At 40.1% G+C, this 17,659-nt stretch overlaps 1 protein-coding gene across 2 annotated transcripts; it reads left to right on the forward strand.

The window, feature by feature from the left end:
* Positions 1 to 9,882: 9,882 nt before the first annotated feature.
* rad51ap1 (RAD51 associated protein 1) lies at positions 9,883 to 17,273 on the forward strand. 2 transcript variants are annotated; one of them, XM_026147591.1, is made up of 9 exons: positions 9,883 to 10,142; positions 10,237 to 10,283; positions 12,271 to 12,400; positions 15,537 to 15,643; positions 15,726 to 15,809; positions 15,895 to 16,029; positions 16,116 to 16,301; positions 16,382 to 16,537; positions 16,636 to 17,273. In XM_026147591.1, exons 1-9 carry the CDS (start codon positions 10,126 to 10,128, stop codon positions 16,761 to 16,763), a joined length of 990 nt encoding a protein of 329 aa, XP_026003376.1. In that variant the 5' UTR covers positions 9,883 to 10,125; the 3' UTR covers positions 16,764 to 17,273. The 2 variants fall into 2 exon arrangements, with proteins under 2 accessions (XP_026003376.1, XP_026003375.1); XM_026147590.1 differs by having other exon boundaries at positions 16,379 to 16,537; positions 16,636 to 17,252.
* The last annotated feature ends 386 nt before the right edge of the window (positions 17,274 to 17,659 follow it).

Below are 17,659 nucleotides of genomic sequence, written 5' to 3' on the forward strand. Positions count from 1 at the left end.
TATGATGTACCCATTGCAGTGGCTGGTGAGTACAGTTTTCACACCCTTTGTAACATTAAAACTTTGCACTGTTTAACAGTTATTTCTGTAAACGTTCAAAGCAAAAATCTAACTTTTTACTGCCTCCAACTTCATAAAGGTGAGGATTTGTTGTTGTCCTTTGTTACATGTAAGGATAAATTTAATATAGTAGGATTTTTCACTGTGTTACACATCCATTGTGGGACAGGTGAATTTTAATTGGAGTATTTCATCAAGCAAAAACTGTGAGAACTGCATCTTATCGACAAAGGCCCCAGGATACCGTAGAACTGCTTGTGCACTGGGAAGAGTGATTGGCTCACATCATGATCATTGATCTCCCTTTAAGCTCAGTAATTGCGATCTTATCCCACGGAGCTCAAAGATGTGTAAAAATCCGCCCAACAAGCGTGCTATGTTCAGACAGTTTTGCAAGCATTACACTGGAGTAGTGTTAACCTGAAAAGTGCAAGCTCAGCAGGGCTGTCGACTCATAAAGCCTTTAGCATGTAGCACTAAGAATGTTTTACAGAGCAGTTAATATGGCATGTATCTCAATTTCTGTCATTCAATACCTACTGACTACATTTTAAATATGATAACACCTGCTGAAAAAGACAATATATCAAATAAAAGTGCAAGGATAAGTTGAGCAAAAAGTGTAATTTTTACTGGCATGACTGAGTACCTGATCCATTAAAGGATCAATCTATCTGTGGTGGTTTCTTTTAACCTCAACATTAATCTTGTCTCTTCTCAGCTCTGTACAAAATACCTGAGGTTGAAATTTGGTCACTGCCAAATCTTCGGCGTAATCAACTGATCCTTCGATGCAAAAGCTGGCAGTCTTAAAGAAGACCACGAGGAAGGCTATGTTTACGTGGCTACCATGCTGAAAAGTCAGACAGTTTGGTTTATGGCTGTAGGAAGAGATAGAGATCAGAGGAGGTGTCAGCTGCTGAGTCGGCTGCCGATTCCCCTGGCTCCTCTTCCCTCTCTCCCAGGAACCCAACACCAAACCAGGCCACCGGGACCGAGCAGGAGAATGCGAGGAATTCTCTCAGCACATTTGCTCACTGCTTTGCACGTTCTCACCCTTGCGGGATGAAAACCATGCCGCCAGCCCCGTGGATGCGACCGCCTTGCCCCTTTGTGAGCGAACTCGAGGGTGGGCAACAGGGCGGCAACGAGCGGAGGATCAAGGCAATTTTGCTGATGGGTAGAGGAGAGCGTCAGGAATGGCACACTGCTGAGAGAGTGAGTCATCCTGGATGGAGCTGCTGTCATCCTGCCAGCACAACAAAGATCAGATCATTTATTTTTGTCACGGCCCCCGCTGGATGAAATCTAAACCCATAAGGAATGGATCAAAGCTTCTGGCATGCTGCCAGTCCTGGAGAGCAGCTAATAACAAATGGCACTTGAGAAAGATCCAGAAAAATAAGTAGCCAACCAGTTTTTATTTCTTTTTAAAACAAAACCAAATCACAAACAAATTTAAGTCATTGAGTAAAACTTGGAAGCAAAGTAGCAGACCACTGATTACTAGTCTTTTCTAGTTCCAAAGATGAGTTGCTGGCAATTAAAAGCAGCGATCAGAAAAGAATGAGGAGGTAAAACACCACAGATGACCTCACGCAGAGGGAAAAGGAGCAACTGTATAAGCAGGTGAGGAGGTCAGGTGGTAATGGTGATGTCTGGTGGGCAGGTGTGGAATAATAAGCACAACAAGGAAGTCCTGAGAGGAAAAAATGGGTGTAAAATTTCATAGCGTATCTTTAGAATGATTTATTTCTCTCCTGTAAATGTTTATTAAGTAAATACTTTAACTATTTTAACTGTAGATTAATGTAAATAAAGACATTTCTGACAGAGCTGCCACAGCAGGTAGTGCTGCATATTCAATCTTACACCAGATACCCTTCCTGATGCAAAACCCAAGGAATTTGTGTCTCCCACAAATTCCACTTATGAATCACTTATGTGTTTAGGATGACCAATTAACCCAACCTCATGCAAGTCTTTGGACTGTGGAAGGAAGCAGGAGTACCAGAGAGAACATGCACCCTCCACACAGAAAGGTCCAAACCTGGATTTGAATCCCCAGCATAAGTTAAAAAAAAAAAAAGTATACAATAAAACCTGAATTATGGGGAACCAAAACTGCCCAAAGACAAATAAATACATACATTTTAAAACACATACAAATACAATACTATTTCTAATAAAAATAATAAATGTAAAATTTGTAATGAGAAAAAAAAAAGATTTATCCCGTGACACATTTATAATAACAGCTTCTTCATTTGCTTAGTAAGGCATAAAAATATGCAGATGCAAAGATGCAGAAATAAACAACAGGGACAAATTTAAATATGGAAATAAATGGAAAAGCAAAATAAATAAATAAATAAAACCTGAGGATAATTAACACAGAAGCCAATAAATATAAAACTATTACTTTATGTGGCATTTATCAATGCCAACAATCATATTTCATTTTATTATATTATGGCTATTTAATACCCTATTAATCAGAGTCATTAATTTTTATTTTTTTATTTTGGCTTTTTTGGTCCTCCATAGATGACACCGCCTCAGAGTAAAGCCCAACAAAGACACATTAAAGAATGATATATAGTTAATAAAACATTGTGTGCTAATGAATAGAGGTACAACCTCTTAACAATTTCCTTTCTGTGTGGAAAAAATGCTCCGGCTGCACCCTCCACGTGTGCACATGTGGACATCGCCCTCTGGTGTCCGACAGATCTCTGAATGCACGGGGGTGGGGGGTGGAAGAACCTCCTCCCCCTGTCAGGCATGATAACTCTCTGCATTGCAGCATTGGGTCGCTGGCAAGAGGTCTGACTGGGATCACTGACACTTGAATAAACTTCTGTGAGCTTAACCGTTTGCAATATTAATTCTCTGCATTTCATGTAAGCACAGATCGACAGAGTGGGTGTTCACAAAAAGAAAATGAGTATCTCAAAATGCATAATGTGCACTTCAGGTGCTCAGCTAAACATAGTAAAAAGGAAACTGTGCCATCCCCTGCATTGCAGGTTGTGTACCTCAGTGGGATAATCAAAATAGAGTCAGGCTATAAACTACAGAGTCCAGTGAAGTTTTTTCCACTGTGTTTCAGGTCATAATTGATCACTAAAAAGTTTTTAAAAATTCCTTGTGAGCAAGCCAGTGTTCCTTTCCAGAGGCAGCCGGCTGCTTCCAGAAGTTTGTGGACACTTGCTGGCTCTTAAAGATAGCCGTGTGTTTTGGTTGGCACACAAGGAGCAGTGCACTTTGTAGGAAATGCATAACAGCGAATCTGAGATAGTCGATCTATCAGTCTTTCAACAATGAGACGGGAGTGAGAGCGCTGCATCCCAGGCACGACGACACATAAGTCACTGAGATCTCGTGTGCTTGTCTCCTTTTGCCTGTGACCCACCTGCTGAAAGGTCGCCCTAATGAGACTGCTCCCCGGGTGCCCTTCAAGTGCAGGAAACAATGCTGTGTTACAGATGCTATTTTGAATGCTGTCACGGTGTAAAACTGGCAGCGTTGAATTATTGCCGGCCCTTTGATGCTGTTTTTATCCCCACCATCTTGTCAGCACATGTAATCATACTGCAGATTCCTCCTCTGGGGCCTGATATCGTCAGTAACACTGCCCCAAAAACACAAGTGAAAACGTCTTGTCACAATGATTCAGCACATAAGAACTTGTAAAAAACTTTTTTTTTTTTTAAAAAAAAAGAAAAAGTTATCCGCTTTTGCTCTTCTCTCATGTATTAACAGAGCTGGACTCATGACATGAGCTTTTTAAAAGGTGAAAAATAAAGCGGGCTGGACAGGGATGTTTCTAGGAGTTTTTAAATGGGGTGGGACCAGGAGAAAGGGGGAGGGGGGCACAAATAAATACCAAAACACTTGTAAATAGGTTAAAGCGAGATAATGTAGCTAAGAAAATGTAGTCGATTTATAGTCATTAAAATGATTTATTGTCTTAAGTGGTGGAAGTAAAGAACAATGTCTCACACATCTTTTAAGTTAACCTTTCCAAAGTAAATTAGTTGGAGGCATGTGAAAAGGAGTTTGTTTTTCAAAACTTAAAAATTGCTTTACATCTGCAATGATTACAAGAATTTTCAGTTCATGTTATGAGATTATTTAACATTATATTACTCACTGGACACTTTATTAGGTACACATTGGTGGTAGCTGGAACGGGAAGAAGCTGGAACCATTCCTCAGAGATTTTGTTCCATATTGACATGACAGCATTATACACTGACCCGGTACCACCCTAAGGAAAACGCCCGTGGAAGTCAATTTATCTTACGCATTTCATAAGTTCAACTTCCTTGCAATAACCTGGAATCTGAATAAACCATGACTACCCATGGGTTGGAGATTTGAGCAGTAGTAGTAATGGCTAATGAGCAGAAATAAGAAAAAGCCCGGTTTGCTTTTCTTTCTCTAAGCTCATTTCTTTCTGCTACAGTCAGCTACATCCGTCAAGTCACCGATCTTTCAAAAATATTTCACCATTTTCTAACCCTCAAGTAGACAAATCTAAAAAAACAAAAGCCACACTGTCTGCGATTATGTCATCTCAGCGTAATTACCAGTTTCTAAACTGTCCAACTTATAATAAGTGTTCCCGTCAATATCCAAGTCATAATTACCACTATAAGTAGTTTTCCAAGAAGAGCCCAAAGAACAGACTCACATGCATGTTAGGTTAATTGGTGATTCCAAACTGGACATATAGGTGTGGATGTGAGTGTGACCAGTTTCTTTCTTGGCCTGTGCTGGACTAGTGACCATTCCAGAGTAATGAGAAATAGTCTCACAAGCATAGATGCACTGAAATATAAAAGATATGGTGTCAATTTGTGACCGGATAGTATGAAAATAAAGCTTCATAAAAGCCATAACCTTTGTGTAGATTACAAAGGATTTATGTTGGCTTTATTTCTTTAAAGGTTTGCAAGCCTTTAACATCCTCTAACCAACACTGCCTGATCCTTTAATCCTGCAATGCTTTAAACAATCATAACTTTTAACTGGACACACTGACATGTCAGTTTGCCGTGTCAGTGTGCGCAGCCTACATGTCCTAAAATCTCTTCACGATTGTACCTCGGCGGCCTCTCATCTCCCTTGCAATTAGCTTTGTGGCCGCCGCATGTGTACACCAAAAAAAGTGAAAATTCCCGTGAAAGCATGCAGTTCAGAAGACGAGGTCTAAGACAACAAACTCCGGAAGCCACTGATTGACAGATCTGTCTGCCCACTCTGATTCCCTGGCTAAAGCTGTGGCTGCTGTGGCAGTGCTGTGGTCGCCGCCGCTCCACGTCTGAAGATGCAAGGCCATTTCTAGGTTACAATAACAAACAGCACTCTGACACAACTGCAACGCCGGATATCCGAAACACTAAGAGCCCATCAAGACAAATTTAGTTTGAGGCTTGTAACTAATTGGTGCCCCCGACCTATGAATGTTCTCTCAGACAGAGCATTTTGTCCCCACGAGCAGCTAAAAATATGCCTGGTTTGCAGCATAATAACACAGCTTGGAAGGACAAATAACCTCCTATGGAGTACTTCTGTTACATTAACAGCAGTACTCAATCATATTCATGCGCAACACTATATTTTTTCAACGTTCCTAAAATATCTTAATAGTGCAGAAGCAGTCTAGTTTCTCGTTGCCCTGTGAGGAATGTAAATAACAACACTGCAGTCTCCACCTGCGGAACAACCATACAGGGGCATGGGTGCAGGGCTCAGAGAGCCCCACACAAACTACCACTCTGAGATGCTATAGAGCGCATAATGATGGCATTCACATCAGTGGTTGGGGGGGGGGGGGGGGGGGGGGGACTGCCTCCTGACCACTTCCAACAAACAAGCTGAAATTAAGACCACTGATGACCTCACGGATGCCAACTAGGCTAGTAAACCCAACTGGATGCCTTGGTCCAAAATAGCCTAGTAATGCTGCCTAGTGTTGCCAGAGAAAGAAAAAAAACAATCTTTATGAATTTTTAAATATGTTACATAATCCACAAATTAAATCTAACAAGGATTAATTTGCATAAGTAAATTAGAGAAACAGTTACCCCAAATTTCCCTTGTCCCTCTGGACCTCGTTACTCATGTCTTTCATGCATAGAGCCAACTGCTGTAAAATAGTTACTCAGTTTGGGCTTTGTTACAGGGTTTGTTATGAATTAGAGCGACTATAACTGCAGTCTAAAATGCAAAATAATTATCTTTATGTTTTACATTTTTGACATTTTAACCTTGAGATTAATTCACAGACTGTACACCACTAAAACATGCACAGATGTGCAGTATTACCTTTTTTAAAGACAAATTATCATCACATAGCTTAACAATATAAACCCATATAACTGCCACTAAACTCACTAACAGGATATTTCTACTTTTACTTTAGTTTATGTAACAGTCTTTCCCTCTTTAGCGGTCATGTGACTTTGTTTGGGAACATATAGGATTTAGACGTGGTAATTTTAACTGTAGCAGCATATATTCTAAACATTTCCTACAGTTATAAACGGATGTATACGTGTAGATGTGCCAGAGAAACGTGACTGTCGTTTCAGGATTAACTTCGGCATTTTAAGAGAATGCAGGGGTGTGCTCAACCTGTCATTAGTAGCACCGGAATAAATATAATATAAGCATGTATATATGTGTGAATGGAAGCGTTATGTTGTGACCGCAGTGTTTGCATGACTGGATCTGATATTTTAGTCGTGGCTGTAGGCAGTGCTGGAGGAGTTTAGGAATGCGTGACCACAGGGCCTTTTGGCCCCGTGGATGCATGTTCTCCTCCCTTGTCTGGGTCCAAAGGAGTGGACCATCACATCCCTGGTTGTTCCTCAAGGTCCACTGTGTGACAAACCGCAGCCGACAGCCACCCACTCACAAACTAGAAAATGACAACCCTCGGGACAGCTGCCCTTCTCTTGAATGTGCAGTAAAAATGGAGGGATTTTACTTTCATTGCACTTTAGAGGGAGCCGTGATTGCTTCCGCCCTAAGTGTGGGCGACTGAGTAGCAGAGGACATGTCAGGTTCATGTCAATCAGCCAGTCAGAGTCTGTACCTCTGTGAACCAAGACCAGAAGGCATTATGCTGCCATCTGCTGGTAACTTGTCTGACACGACTGATACTGTCACTGCTTGCAAATGAAGAAGCAGAAATGACTCCTCAAAGTTAACTTTCATACAAGATGATGGCTAAGATGCAATCCAGAAACCACAAGTTTCCAGAGAGATGTATTTGATCTGAAATATATTTAGCACAGATGACAGTTTAAAAACACTTTTTTAGACCATTTAAAAGATATTAGTCACATATATTTTTAAGTAAGTGATGTTTATTTCTTCATTCTAGTCCCCCACACACACCTACATCTGCACTTGTGCAAACTTAGGCTTGGCAGCCTGGTACTGTAGGTGTGGAATGAATAACTACTTTAGACTAATTTGGCATATTAAGGGAAGCAAGACACAAGGTGGCAGGTAGCATATGTTACACCAAAGTCTCAAAAGCTAAAGTTTCAGATCCTAAAGTTTTTGCTTAATTAAGCGCTGATCTTCTGCATTAATCCCGGACTAGACTGAACCAGTTTCTTGTCTAAATGATTTATTTTAAAAAAAAGACGTTTGTCAGCTCTCTGTAGCAGAATTCTTCAAATTGTTGCAAGTGCACTGAAAAAGAAAAACGTTAACCTAAGACTTCCTTTTCAGGGTAAAAATATGGCTTTTGTTTGCCTGTCTGTCTACTGGATTATAAAATTCACACAAACTGATGGAAAAGTCCAGGTCACTATATTTACTGTAAACCTGGGTCATTTAGTCTTGGGCTTAGAGGGGCGATCGTGGCTCAAGAGTTGGGTGTTTGTCTTGTAATTGGAAGGTTGCCGGTTCGAGCCCCGGCTCAGACAGTCTCGGTCATTGTGTCCTTGGGCAAGACACTTCGCCTACTGGTGATGGCCAGAGGGGCCGATGGCACGATATGGCAACCTCGCCTCTGTCAGTCTGCCCCAGGGCAGCTGTGGCTACAACTGTAGCTTGCCTTCACCAGTGAATGAATAGTGGTATTGTAAAGCGCTTTGAGGGGTCCCAAAAAGCGCTATATAAATGCAATCCATTATTAACTGCAATCTTTGATTAGTTCTCGCATATTGAATTTTGGCTTAACTACACAATAGAACCACAACTGCAGTCTCTGAGTTCCTTTCTATTAATCATTCCTAAAGACATAACTAGATTCCTTATTTACTCTGTGTAGAAAGTAATTTGTTATATTACTTACTTGCTGTAGTTTGAGTTACACCCCAGTATCAGCTGTCATGTACATGCAAGAGCAAAGATCCACCTTGTAAAAAGAAGGAAATACAAAAAATCCTTCTTTTATCATTTATATTTCTTTCATACATTCTTATATAGTTCTATACTGTGTATTGTGTATTTTGTTGTACAGTTATTTTATTCTCAACTTTAATTTATATATTTTATCTTATTCTTTCCCAGATAAATTTACCCTTCATTCTAATTTGTGTTGCACAGTTATTTCATTTTTAACTTTAATTTTTATATTTTATTCCTTCCTAGTTAAATATACCCTTTTTAATTTTTCATATTTATTTCCTATCTTATTCATAGCCTTTTCCTTTTTTTTCTTTAGATCACGAGCAGTTGTCTAAGCATTTCACTGCATATCGTACTGTGTATGACTGTGTACGTGACAAATAAAATTTGAATTTGAATTTGACATGATTCTTCCAATTCATTTAACTGGAGACAAACTGGTTGCATTTCAACCTGTATCTGAAAGTCTCGTACTTACAAAACAAGAAAAAAATCCAGCAAAGATGAGATACGCATCTGGCCCCTCATTTGATCCACCTACTGTTCACCGAAGCCTCATCAGAAATGGTCTCAGTGAAAGGGCAGCTGTATAAGGCTATTTTAAGGAAAGATGGAGAAAAGGCTGAGGTATGCCAAATTACAAATAAACTGCACTAAAAATCAGTGACAACAGGCCTGATTGAGTGATGAATGCAAATGTGAAATTTTTGTCTCAAATTTTTGGAACTGTTGTCAGGAGGTTAAGACTGAGGTTCAACAGTGAGTCTACAGCCATCTGTAAAACAGTGGAGGCTGTAATGGTTTAGGGCTGCATTTCAACCTGTTGGGGATCTTGTCAAAATTGATGGACTTATAATTGCAGAAAAATACTGTCAGATTTTGCAATATCATCTGGAAAGCATCTGATTGGCAACAGCTTAATGTTTCAGTATGGCAATAATCCCAATCTTACCTAGATAGAAAGGTCATGGATTCCCAGAGCCCGGGCTAAAACATTACTGAAACAGAGTGGGACCAACGAAAGATAGCCAACATCCAAAGAAGAGGTTTGAATGGCCTTCAAACTCTGTTTTGCCTTATATACGGCATTTGCACGTGTGTTTGCACATGTTTTAATAAACTGATGTATCTATTCACATTTCACATCAAACTATAGGGAAAAATGAGGTGGCACAAGATTTTTGCACAGTACCAAGCCATTTATAAGCGTTAGACGGGCGAACTTAGCAAAGCTGCGCCAAGCTATTTGAGTGAAGCAGATTCGACACCTTAAAAAAAACGAGTTAAAAAGAAAAACAGAAAATTGTCTATTGCTTTCTGATTATTTCTGATTTTAAAGATTAAAACAGGTTGCCGCAAACTGACTCTTCTTCTGTATTCTTTTGTTTTGTTTAGAAATAAACGAATCTGCTTCCGGTTTCCGGTAGATTGGTAAACAATTGACGTCACTTCTGGTCCGTTCAGGCGGGCTGTTTGAGAGCTCGGGGGACCGACGTACCTCACGTTAAGCTTGTGTAACTAAAGTTTTATAGTTTACGGATAGTCCAGTTTACAGATAGTTCACGAAAAGTGACACTTTAACTTTGTTATTGTGTGGAGATCGAAAGCCTTCACGCAGCTGGAGGGAGTAGTAGTGTTGATTAGCCGTATCAATGCGGTTATTGTTAGCTGACTAAAAAGCGAGCTATGGACCGACCATCTAGGTAAGCTACTGCTTTTGTCGATGCCTGGGTAACCTAGATCTGGTGATGCTAAAAACTGTTTGTTTGTTGTTGTTTTTTAATTGTTGACACACAGGAAGACAAAGACTGTGAATTACTGTGAGACCAAGGACTTCGATGATGGTGAGTAAAATTGAAAATCTGTTATCCTGGCCCATTTGATCCACAGTGTGATAAAGAAATAGCAAAGCATAGCATATCATGTCATCATTTTATAATCTTACATAAAGCATTTACACAAGGACGTGTAGGTTCGTTCAAAAACGAAATTACACCGCTTTGAAATTAGTCTTTAGTATCAAAATGTGTGTAATATACTAAAGATATGACTGCTATTCTATATCAACAGAAAAATCGAGGCAAATTTACACAAGACAATTTAAAGTGCTTTACAGAGGATAGAAACAGAGAAACTGAATGTGAGGGTAGACGAGTTTAAATACCTGGGGTCAGTTTTCTAAAGCAAAGAGAGGTGAAGAAGAGAGTGCAGGTAGGGTGGAGTGGGTGGAGACGAGTGGCTGAAGGGTAGCAGCAAGAGTGAAAGGGAAGGTTTGCGAGATGCAAGTATGGTTTTGACAGGAGTTGGAGTTGATGATGCTCAGATTTTTGTTGGAGTTACAAGGATGGATACAATTAGAAATGAGTACATTGGAGGGACAGCTCAGGTTGAGGGTATGGAGACAAGATTGAGATGGTTTAGAAATGTGAAGGGAGGGGGTGGGGGCCACAGAGACGATTCGTGGATGTAGTGAAGGCAGACATGCAAGAGGGTTGGTGTGACAGAGGAGGATGCTGGGAATAGTGTGAGATGGGTCGGATCTGCTGTGGAGACCCTTAAAGGGAGCGACTGAAAGTAGAACTGCATACAAATTTAGATAAATAAATTAAAACTTTATGCAAGTTTTAATGACTTGCTTTATGATATATATTATTGATAAGCACAGAAATATTAACATCTTTATGACGGATCTGTTGGACGTTTTACTGTGATCTTTACATTTTGTTTACTATACATTGTATAAACTATAACAGCTATGCAGATGACACACAAATATATATCACAATGTCACCAGGAGACCGAGGCCCTGTACAGGCTCTTGGAAATGCATTGAGGAAATTAATGACTGGTTGTGCCACAATTTTCTCCAGCTAAACAAAAACAAAACTGAAGTAATAGTCTTTGGCGCCAAAGAAAAACGATTACAGGTCACCAGAGAACTTCAATCTATACATCTAAAAACCACAAACCAGGCAAGAAATTTGGGTGTAGTGATGGATGCAGACCTAAACTTAGAAAAACACATTAAGACAATAACAAAGTCAGCTTACTATCACCTCAAGAATATATCAAGGATAAAAGATCTGATGTCTCAACAGGACCTGGAAAAACTAGTCCATGCATTCATCTTTAGTAGGCTTGATTACTGTAACAGCATCTTTACAGGTCTACCTAAAAAATCAGTCAGACAACTACAGCTCATTCAGAACTCTGACCAAAAAAGTGGACCACATCAGTCCAGCTCTGAGGTCTTTACACTGGCTGCCTGTCCGTCAGAGGATAGACTTTAAAGTTCTGATGCTGGTCTATAAAGCTCTGAATGGTTTATCACCAAAATACATCAGTGACCTCCTGACCCAGTATGAACCTAAATCCAGGTTGAAGACTCACCTGTTCTCAGCTGCATTTGAATAAAGCACCAAATCCGCACTATTTTACTTTTAAGCTTAAATTTCAAAACTTACATTTTAACTACTGATTTTATCTACTGTTCCCTTCTTCTTCTTCTTTTCCATTTTAAATCATCCTTTTTATTTGTTTTTTAATGTCTCTGTAAAGCACTTTGAATCACCTTGCTGTTGAATTGTGCTATATAAATAAACTTGCCTTGCCTTGCCTAGATGTCTCGTGTTAACTTGATAAATCGCAGTCACTGCAGTGGTGTGATCAGGAAAAAGACATTGCAACAAAAAACGTGTTATTAGATACTGTTGCTTTGCAGAAGACTCTTAAATTCCAGGAAACCTGTAGTACAGTAGGGTGCACATGTGTAATCCAAAGGACTCCCTTTCCAGTCTTAAAAATGGTATCTTTGTCCTCATTTTGTGATAGATGAGGATTTTGCCTGTGTGAAGGCCCCACCCAGCAAAAAGGTCAGGGAGGATGTGAAACAAGAACAGAAGAAATCATTAAGCAAGTCCTCCAGTCAAGAGGCCACCTCACAATTAAGCCAGAAGAACAGGTAGGTGGCGAGTTAATCTGACACTGGCTGTGACAATCAGGTAAGAGGGCTCATGAAACCTGCTGTGAATAAATGTTACCAGTTTTACTGCTGTTTAGTTTGTTTCCAGCAGAGGGCGCGCCACTTGTGTATATCCTGCAATATTGGGAAGTTTTGCTTCAGTCCGTTAGGCAGCTACAGGTTACCTATCTACCTGCAGGGGGCGGTGGTGCCACCACTCTGTGGGTTACTCTTGCTTGTGCTGCCCTTGGTTAATCCGCTATCTGCTAAGAATGAAGTTCTAAAGCACAAAAGAGCTGAAGTGAAGCTGAGCATTAAAAATAATCAAGTGTCCACTGCAGCCACTGTCTTTGCTTTTCATCTTGTACCTTTGCTTTTCTTTTTTTGCGTTCCTTTGTCGCTCCTTTCCCTGTTTTGGCCCACTTCTCAGCTCGTCAGCATTTGGTTGATACACACCTTGAGAAGCATGAAGTGGGCATGTATAGGAGTGCGTTTGCATTGGTTACTGTCAGTAGGCAAATATCTTTACAAACAGACACAAGCACAGTACCGTAAATGTATGATAATGGCTGCACAGGGAGAGTCTGTATTAATGTATTCGCGTATAAGAACTTTTTTTTTCATACCGGAGAGAGTTTAAAGATAGAGTTACAGGCAGCAATGTTGAGAACAGCATTTAAAGAGGATAGGTTTATGTAACGTTTTCATCGTAATCTGAGAGTGCTTCTGTGCTGCAAACAGCCTGTTTCAAACTAACCTGCACACCGACCAAATTCATAGTTTAACATAATTCATTTTGTGCGTCATTGTCTAATGCAGCCATTCCCAAGCTTACGATGGCCGCGGTCCATTTTGAAGCCCAAAAATGTTAAGCGGCCCACCCAAGCCTATGGTCATCACATGGCCCTGTGCAGTGTTTCCTTTTAGCTGATCCTCTGAAATTACAGCTGGTAACACTAGTATAGTTTTTGCTCACTAACAATGAACTATAAGATGCATTCAAGATCCAAAATGGGCCCAACATTTAAGAATAACGTAGTATTTAGGTCAGATTCTTGGCTTACCTGCACTACCTTCAAGGCCCACCAGGGGGCTGCAGGACACACTTTGAGAAACACTGGTCTTATGGTTTGAAATTCAATTCAATTCAGTTTTATTTATATAGCGCCAAATCACAACAACAGTCACCTCAAGGCGATTTATATTGTAAGGTAAAATACTAACAAGCTAATGTCCACATTTGCTTATTTTAATCTCAGTCATTGTGGCCCTAGCAATGACAATATTGCACCACATGATGATTAAAAGGATTAAACTCACAGATTTTTGGTCTTTTGTTGTAGGTGTAGATATGATATGTAAAGAAATACCAGTCCAAAAGTAAAGCTACTCGGGTCTAGCGCCAATGCATTAATAGATTTTCAAAATGGGTTCATATTTTGTTGAGATGAGTAGCTAAGCGCTGGAGATAAGCAGTGGAAATTATAACTTTGTTCAAAATTATGTGTTCATGTTGAGTTCATCACTGTTAGTTTAGATTGAGTAGGGGTGGGCGGTATAAATGGTATACGGTAGAAACGATATAAATTTGGCCAACAGTAGAGATTTTGACTATACCGCTCTACCGCGATAGCGTATGTTGATGGTGTCATCAAGCTGCGCCTGTTTTGGTTGAAAGCATTGCAGCGACTAAAAACAACATCATCTGCAATTTTTACTGAGCGACAGTAATAGCAAAGAGACAAAGCACTTTTGGAATATGGGGATAGCCAAAAACTGCGCTTCCTCCACTTCCGTACCATTGATTCATTAATGCTGAATTCTCTCGCAGCTGCTCTGTTCCCATGTTGTTGCAGTATATGAATGACTAACTTCGTATTGTGGATGGATTATCTCAGTTGTTCTCCTGACTGAAGATTGCCGTGGGCACCTCACCCGTGCCAAAGCGCTCACAGGCGGAGGATAGTCCTCCCCCCGCTGCTATCAGGGCAGGAGATGTTCACACCTATGCGTCCAAACTGCAAATGAATCGCGCATGAGCGAAGCCGCTGCTCCCGCACTGACTGTAACGCAGTCAGTTCTTCTTTTACTGTTATGCAGTTTTGTGGATCACAAGGTTTAAAACTACTAATAAACACACACCCACACACACAAAGTAACTCCACCAGAGCGCCAATTTCGGGTCACTTTTGCTGGTCCAAGCCCGGATAAAGGAGCAGGGTTGGAATTGTGACATTAAAAAACAATAATTCCTAAAAGAAATTTAATTTGTAGTTAATAAATTCTAAATGCATTTAGGACATTTTTTACTCACTTTCTCTTCCACAATGTTATTTCTCTCTCCAACAGCGTAGGTTGCAATTACATTAGCATGACCTATTATGCAAATTAGGCGATGACGTCATTTAGCGACTTCTAGCGACTTTTCGGTCAGCCAATAGTGATTTTCCTTACTGAGGAGTTGGCAAAACTGCGTGAGGCTCCTGACTACGGCAGCCGTAATGCTCCAGCAATCCATCAAGCCATGTGCCTTCATACCTTACCAAAGTCGTACTAAAACATTTTTTGACAGATTTCTATGTGCCGTGTACTACATAAAATCGGTTCGAGGTCAGAATTCATACATAAGGCACACTGTCGATCTTTGAGAAAATTAAAGGATTTTAAGTGTGCCTTATAGTGTGTAAAATACGTTACACAGAAGAAAAGAATATATCGCGATATATATCGTTACCGCACATGCTTCAAATTATACCGTGATATGGATTTTAGGCCATATCGCCCAGCCCTAATTGAGAGGTGCACTGGGTGTGCAGTCAGCTTGAAAGTAAGCAGTCACTTTTAAAGAATATACTGCAGACTGCGTATAAATGTTTGGGTTGAAGCCTCGCTGTGATGCTTTAACTCATTAAGGTGGTTGAATAGTAAAGCCATTCAAAGTCACTGATAAAATGATGACTGGCTTATCAGTGGGGATAATCGCTAAATTAAAACAAAATGTTGATTATGCTGAGTTAAATAAAAAAATGTCACCAAAAAGTAGTCTTTTCTTTTACATTTTTATCAGTTGTATTCATTAGAAATGCTCAGAGGTGAAAATCTCTAACATGGCTTGAATCTTGATTCATTTGTGCAGAAAGCCACTGGACGAAAAGCTGTATGAGAGGGATCTCGAAGCAGCCATCACGCTCTCCATGCTCAATAATGCAGGTGAAGTGAAGGACCAGTCTCATGTCAGTAGAGGTATGATTTGTTCTTTAAAATGATCAATACATTTCATGTGATCAAAAGGATGTTGGCTTAATTTCTTGATAAATTTATCCAGGAGATGTCAAATTTCCAGTAGATGAAAACACAGATCCAGCTTCTCTGCTCCTGTCCAACTGCAGTGTGGATGGTGCAGTTATGGGTAAAGTCTAGCAGCTTTATTTATTTATGTAGTTGAAGATTTGATTTCCTTCCCTCTGTTTAATATCATTATGGGTTTTCTTCAGGTTTGGACAAAATCACATCAGAGAAAGGGTCGCCTGCCCCTGCCAGGCAGAGAAAGGCTGCCTACAAAGCTACTGAGGAGCTGAAAAACAAGGATGGTGATGATGATGATGACTATCAACCCAAACTGACACCAGGTTACTTTGCCATAACTTTTTAAGTAGTTGTATCCATTTTTCGTCTTTCTTTTTGTGTCTTTAAAGTAACAATAATGCTTTTGCAGATTCAGAAAGCGATGAAGATTTCAGTGAACCATCTGAGAGCGAAGATGACGAGTTCAAAGTAAAGAAAGCAAGCAAGACTAAAAAGAAAGAAAAAGCAACAAAGAGTGAAAAAAACAAACAGATTCTTGCTTCTAAAAAAGAAAAGCAACCATCAAAACCATCAAAGCCTAAATCGCAAGCAGCAGGTAAGCCCATGAGGATCATCAGCTTTTGTCTGCGAATCATAATTTCACATTTGAATGAGTGCTGTTCCTTCTCACAGCAGCTTCTACCCCAGTGACAACACCTCCAACGGCCAAACCTGCCTCTAAAAGACCTGCGTCATCCTCCACAGGCTGCACATCGAAGCATGCAGCCTCTCTGAGCCCAGCAGCCTCCCTGAGCCCAGCAGCGGGAAGAATGCCCAAGTGGAACCCACCAGGTGCTGAATGACTAAACAGCAGCACAGCTGGAACATGTTCCTGTAAAATTAACTCAATTGAACATATTTATCAATTTATTTCTGTTTTTTCCTCCCAGCTCAAATTGGAAAAAGTCCCTCCACGTCCCAGAGTCCAGCAGTGAAGTCTCCCGGTCAGGGTCTGCGGCTCGGGCTCTCCCGCCTCGTTCGAGTCAAACCTTTGCACCCTAGTGTTGCAAGCCACTGACTGAACTGACCTCAGAGGTCAGGTCATGTTGTGGTTTTTAAAGTTTTCAGTTATTTTTACGCAGAGACTTCTAAATATTAATTTCTCTTAGTGTGATACAAAATGCACAATACTGAGAGGGTCTTCACCTTGAAGCTGATGGAGCTTAAGGGTGTCCTCTTACCCCTGGATGCTGTTTGAGGTTAAATTCTGAAAGTGTGAGTTCATGTCTGAAGTGTCACTTTTCTTTTCTTTTCTTTTTTTTTTTCATTTTTTGGTCCTGAATTGTTACCTGACATGTTACCTCCACTCAAAGCACATTTTTTGTAAATCTTGTACATACATTTAAATAAACATATAAAAACAGGTTACATGCGTGTGCTATCTTTCCACACTTGTTAACTTTTTTTCTAAAACTGCACACATTTAGCCAAAAATGACTGACAGAGCGCCTCATAACCTTTTACATAATCCTCTAGAAATGCCTGTGCGTCAGTCGTGCATCATTACAAGTTAGTACCACTGTATTATTTATGGCTACAGCAAGCTGGAATATCTTTTGAAAATCAATGTCATATATTTACGATAAACACTGCCTGCATTGTGATAAAAATGTTGTTTGTAATTCCTTAATTCCATTTGTAGTTATTTTGTTTCACTAGATGCATAAAAAGAAAGCACTTTATTGCTTTACAGGCTGCTGGATCAGCAAACTTCCAAAATCTCTTTTATAGAGGTGCTTACATTAATTAAGTGCAGCTTCTACTTTCCCTCTTACTTACTTTGAATAAATAAGAGTGTACTACTGTATGGTTTCACATGACTGTTGTTCCCAAACGGTGTATTTTATCCTCATCCTCTGCCATCCACTCACAAATGTGCTTGTTGATAATTGTCTGTGCACATGCATCATTGTT

Source organism: Astatotilapia calliptera, chromosome 17 (assembly GCF_900246225.1).
Source record: "Astatotilapia calliptera chromosome 17, fAstCal1.2, whole genome shotgun sequence".
Taxonomy (NCBI): domain Eukaryota; kingdom Metazoa; phylum Chordata; class Actinopteri; order Cichliformes; family Cichlidae; genus Astatotilapia; species Astatotilapia calliptera.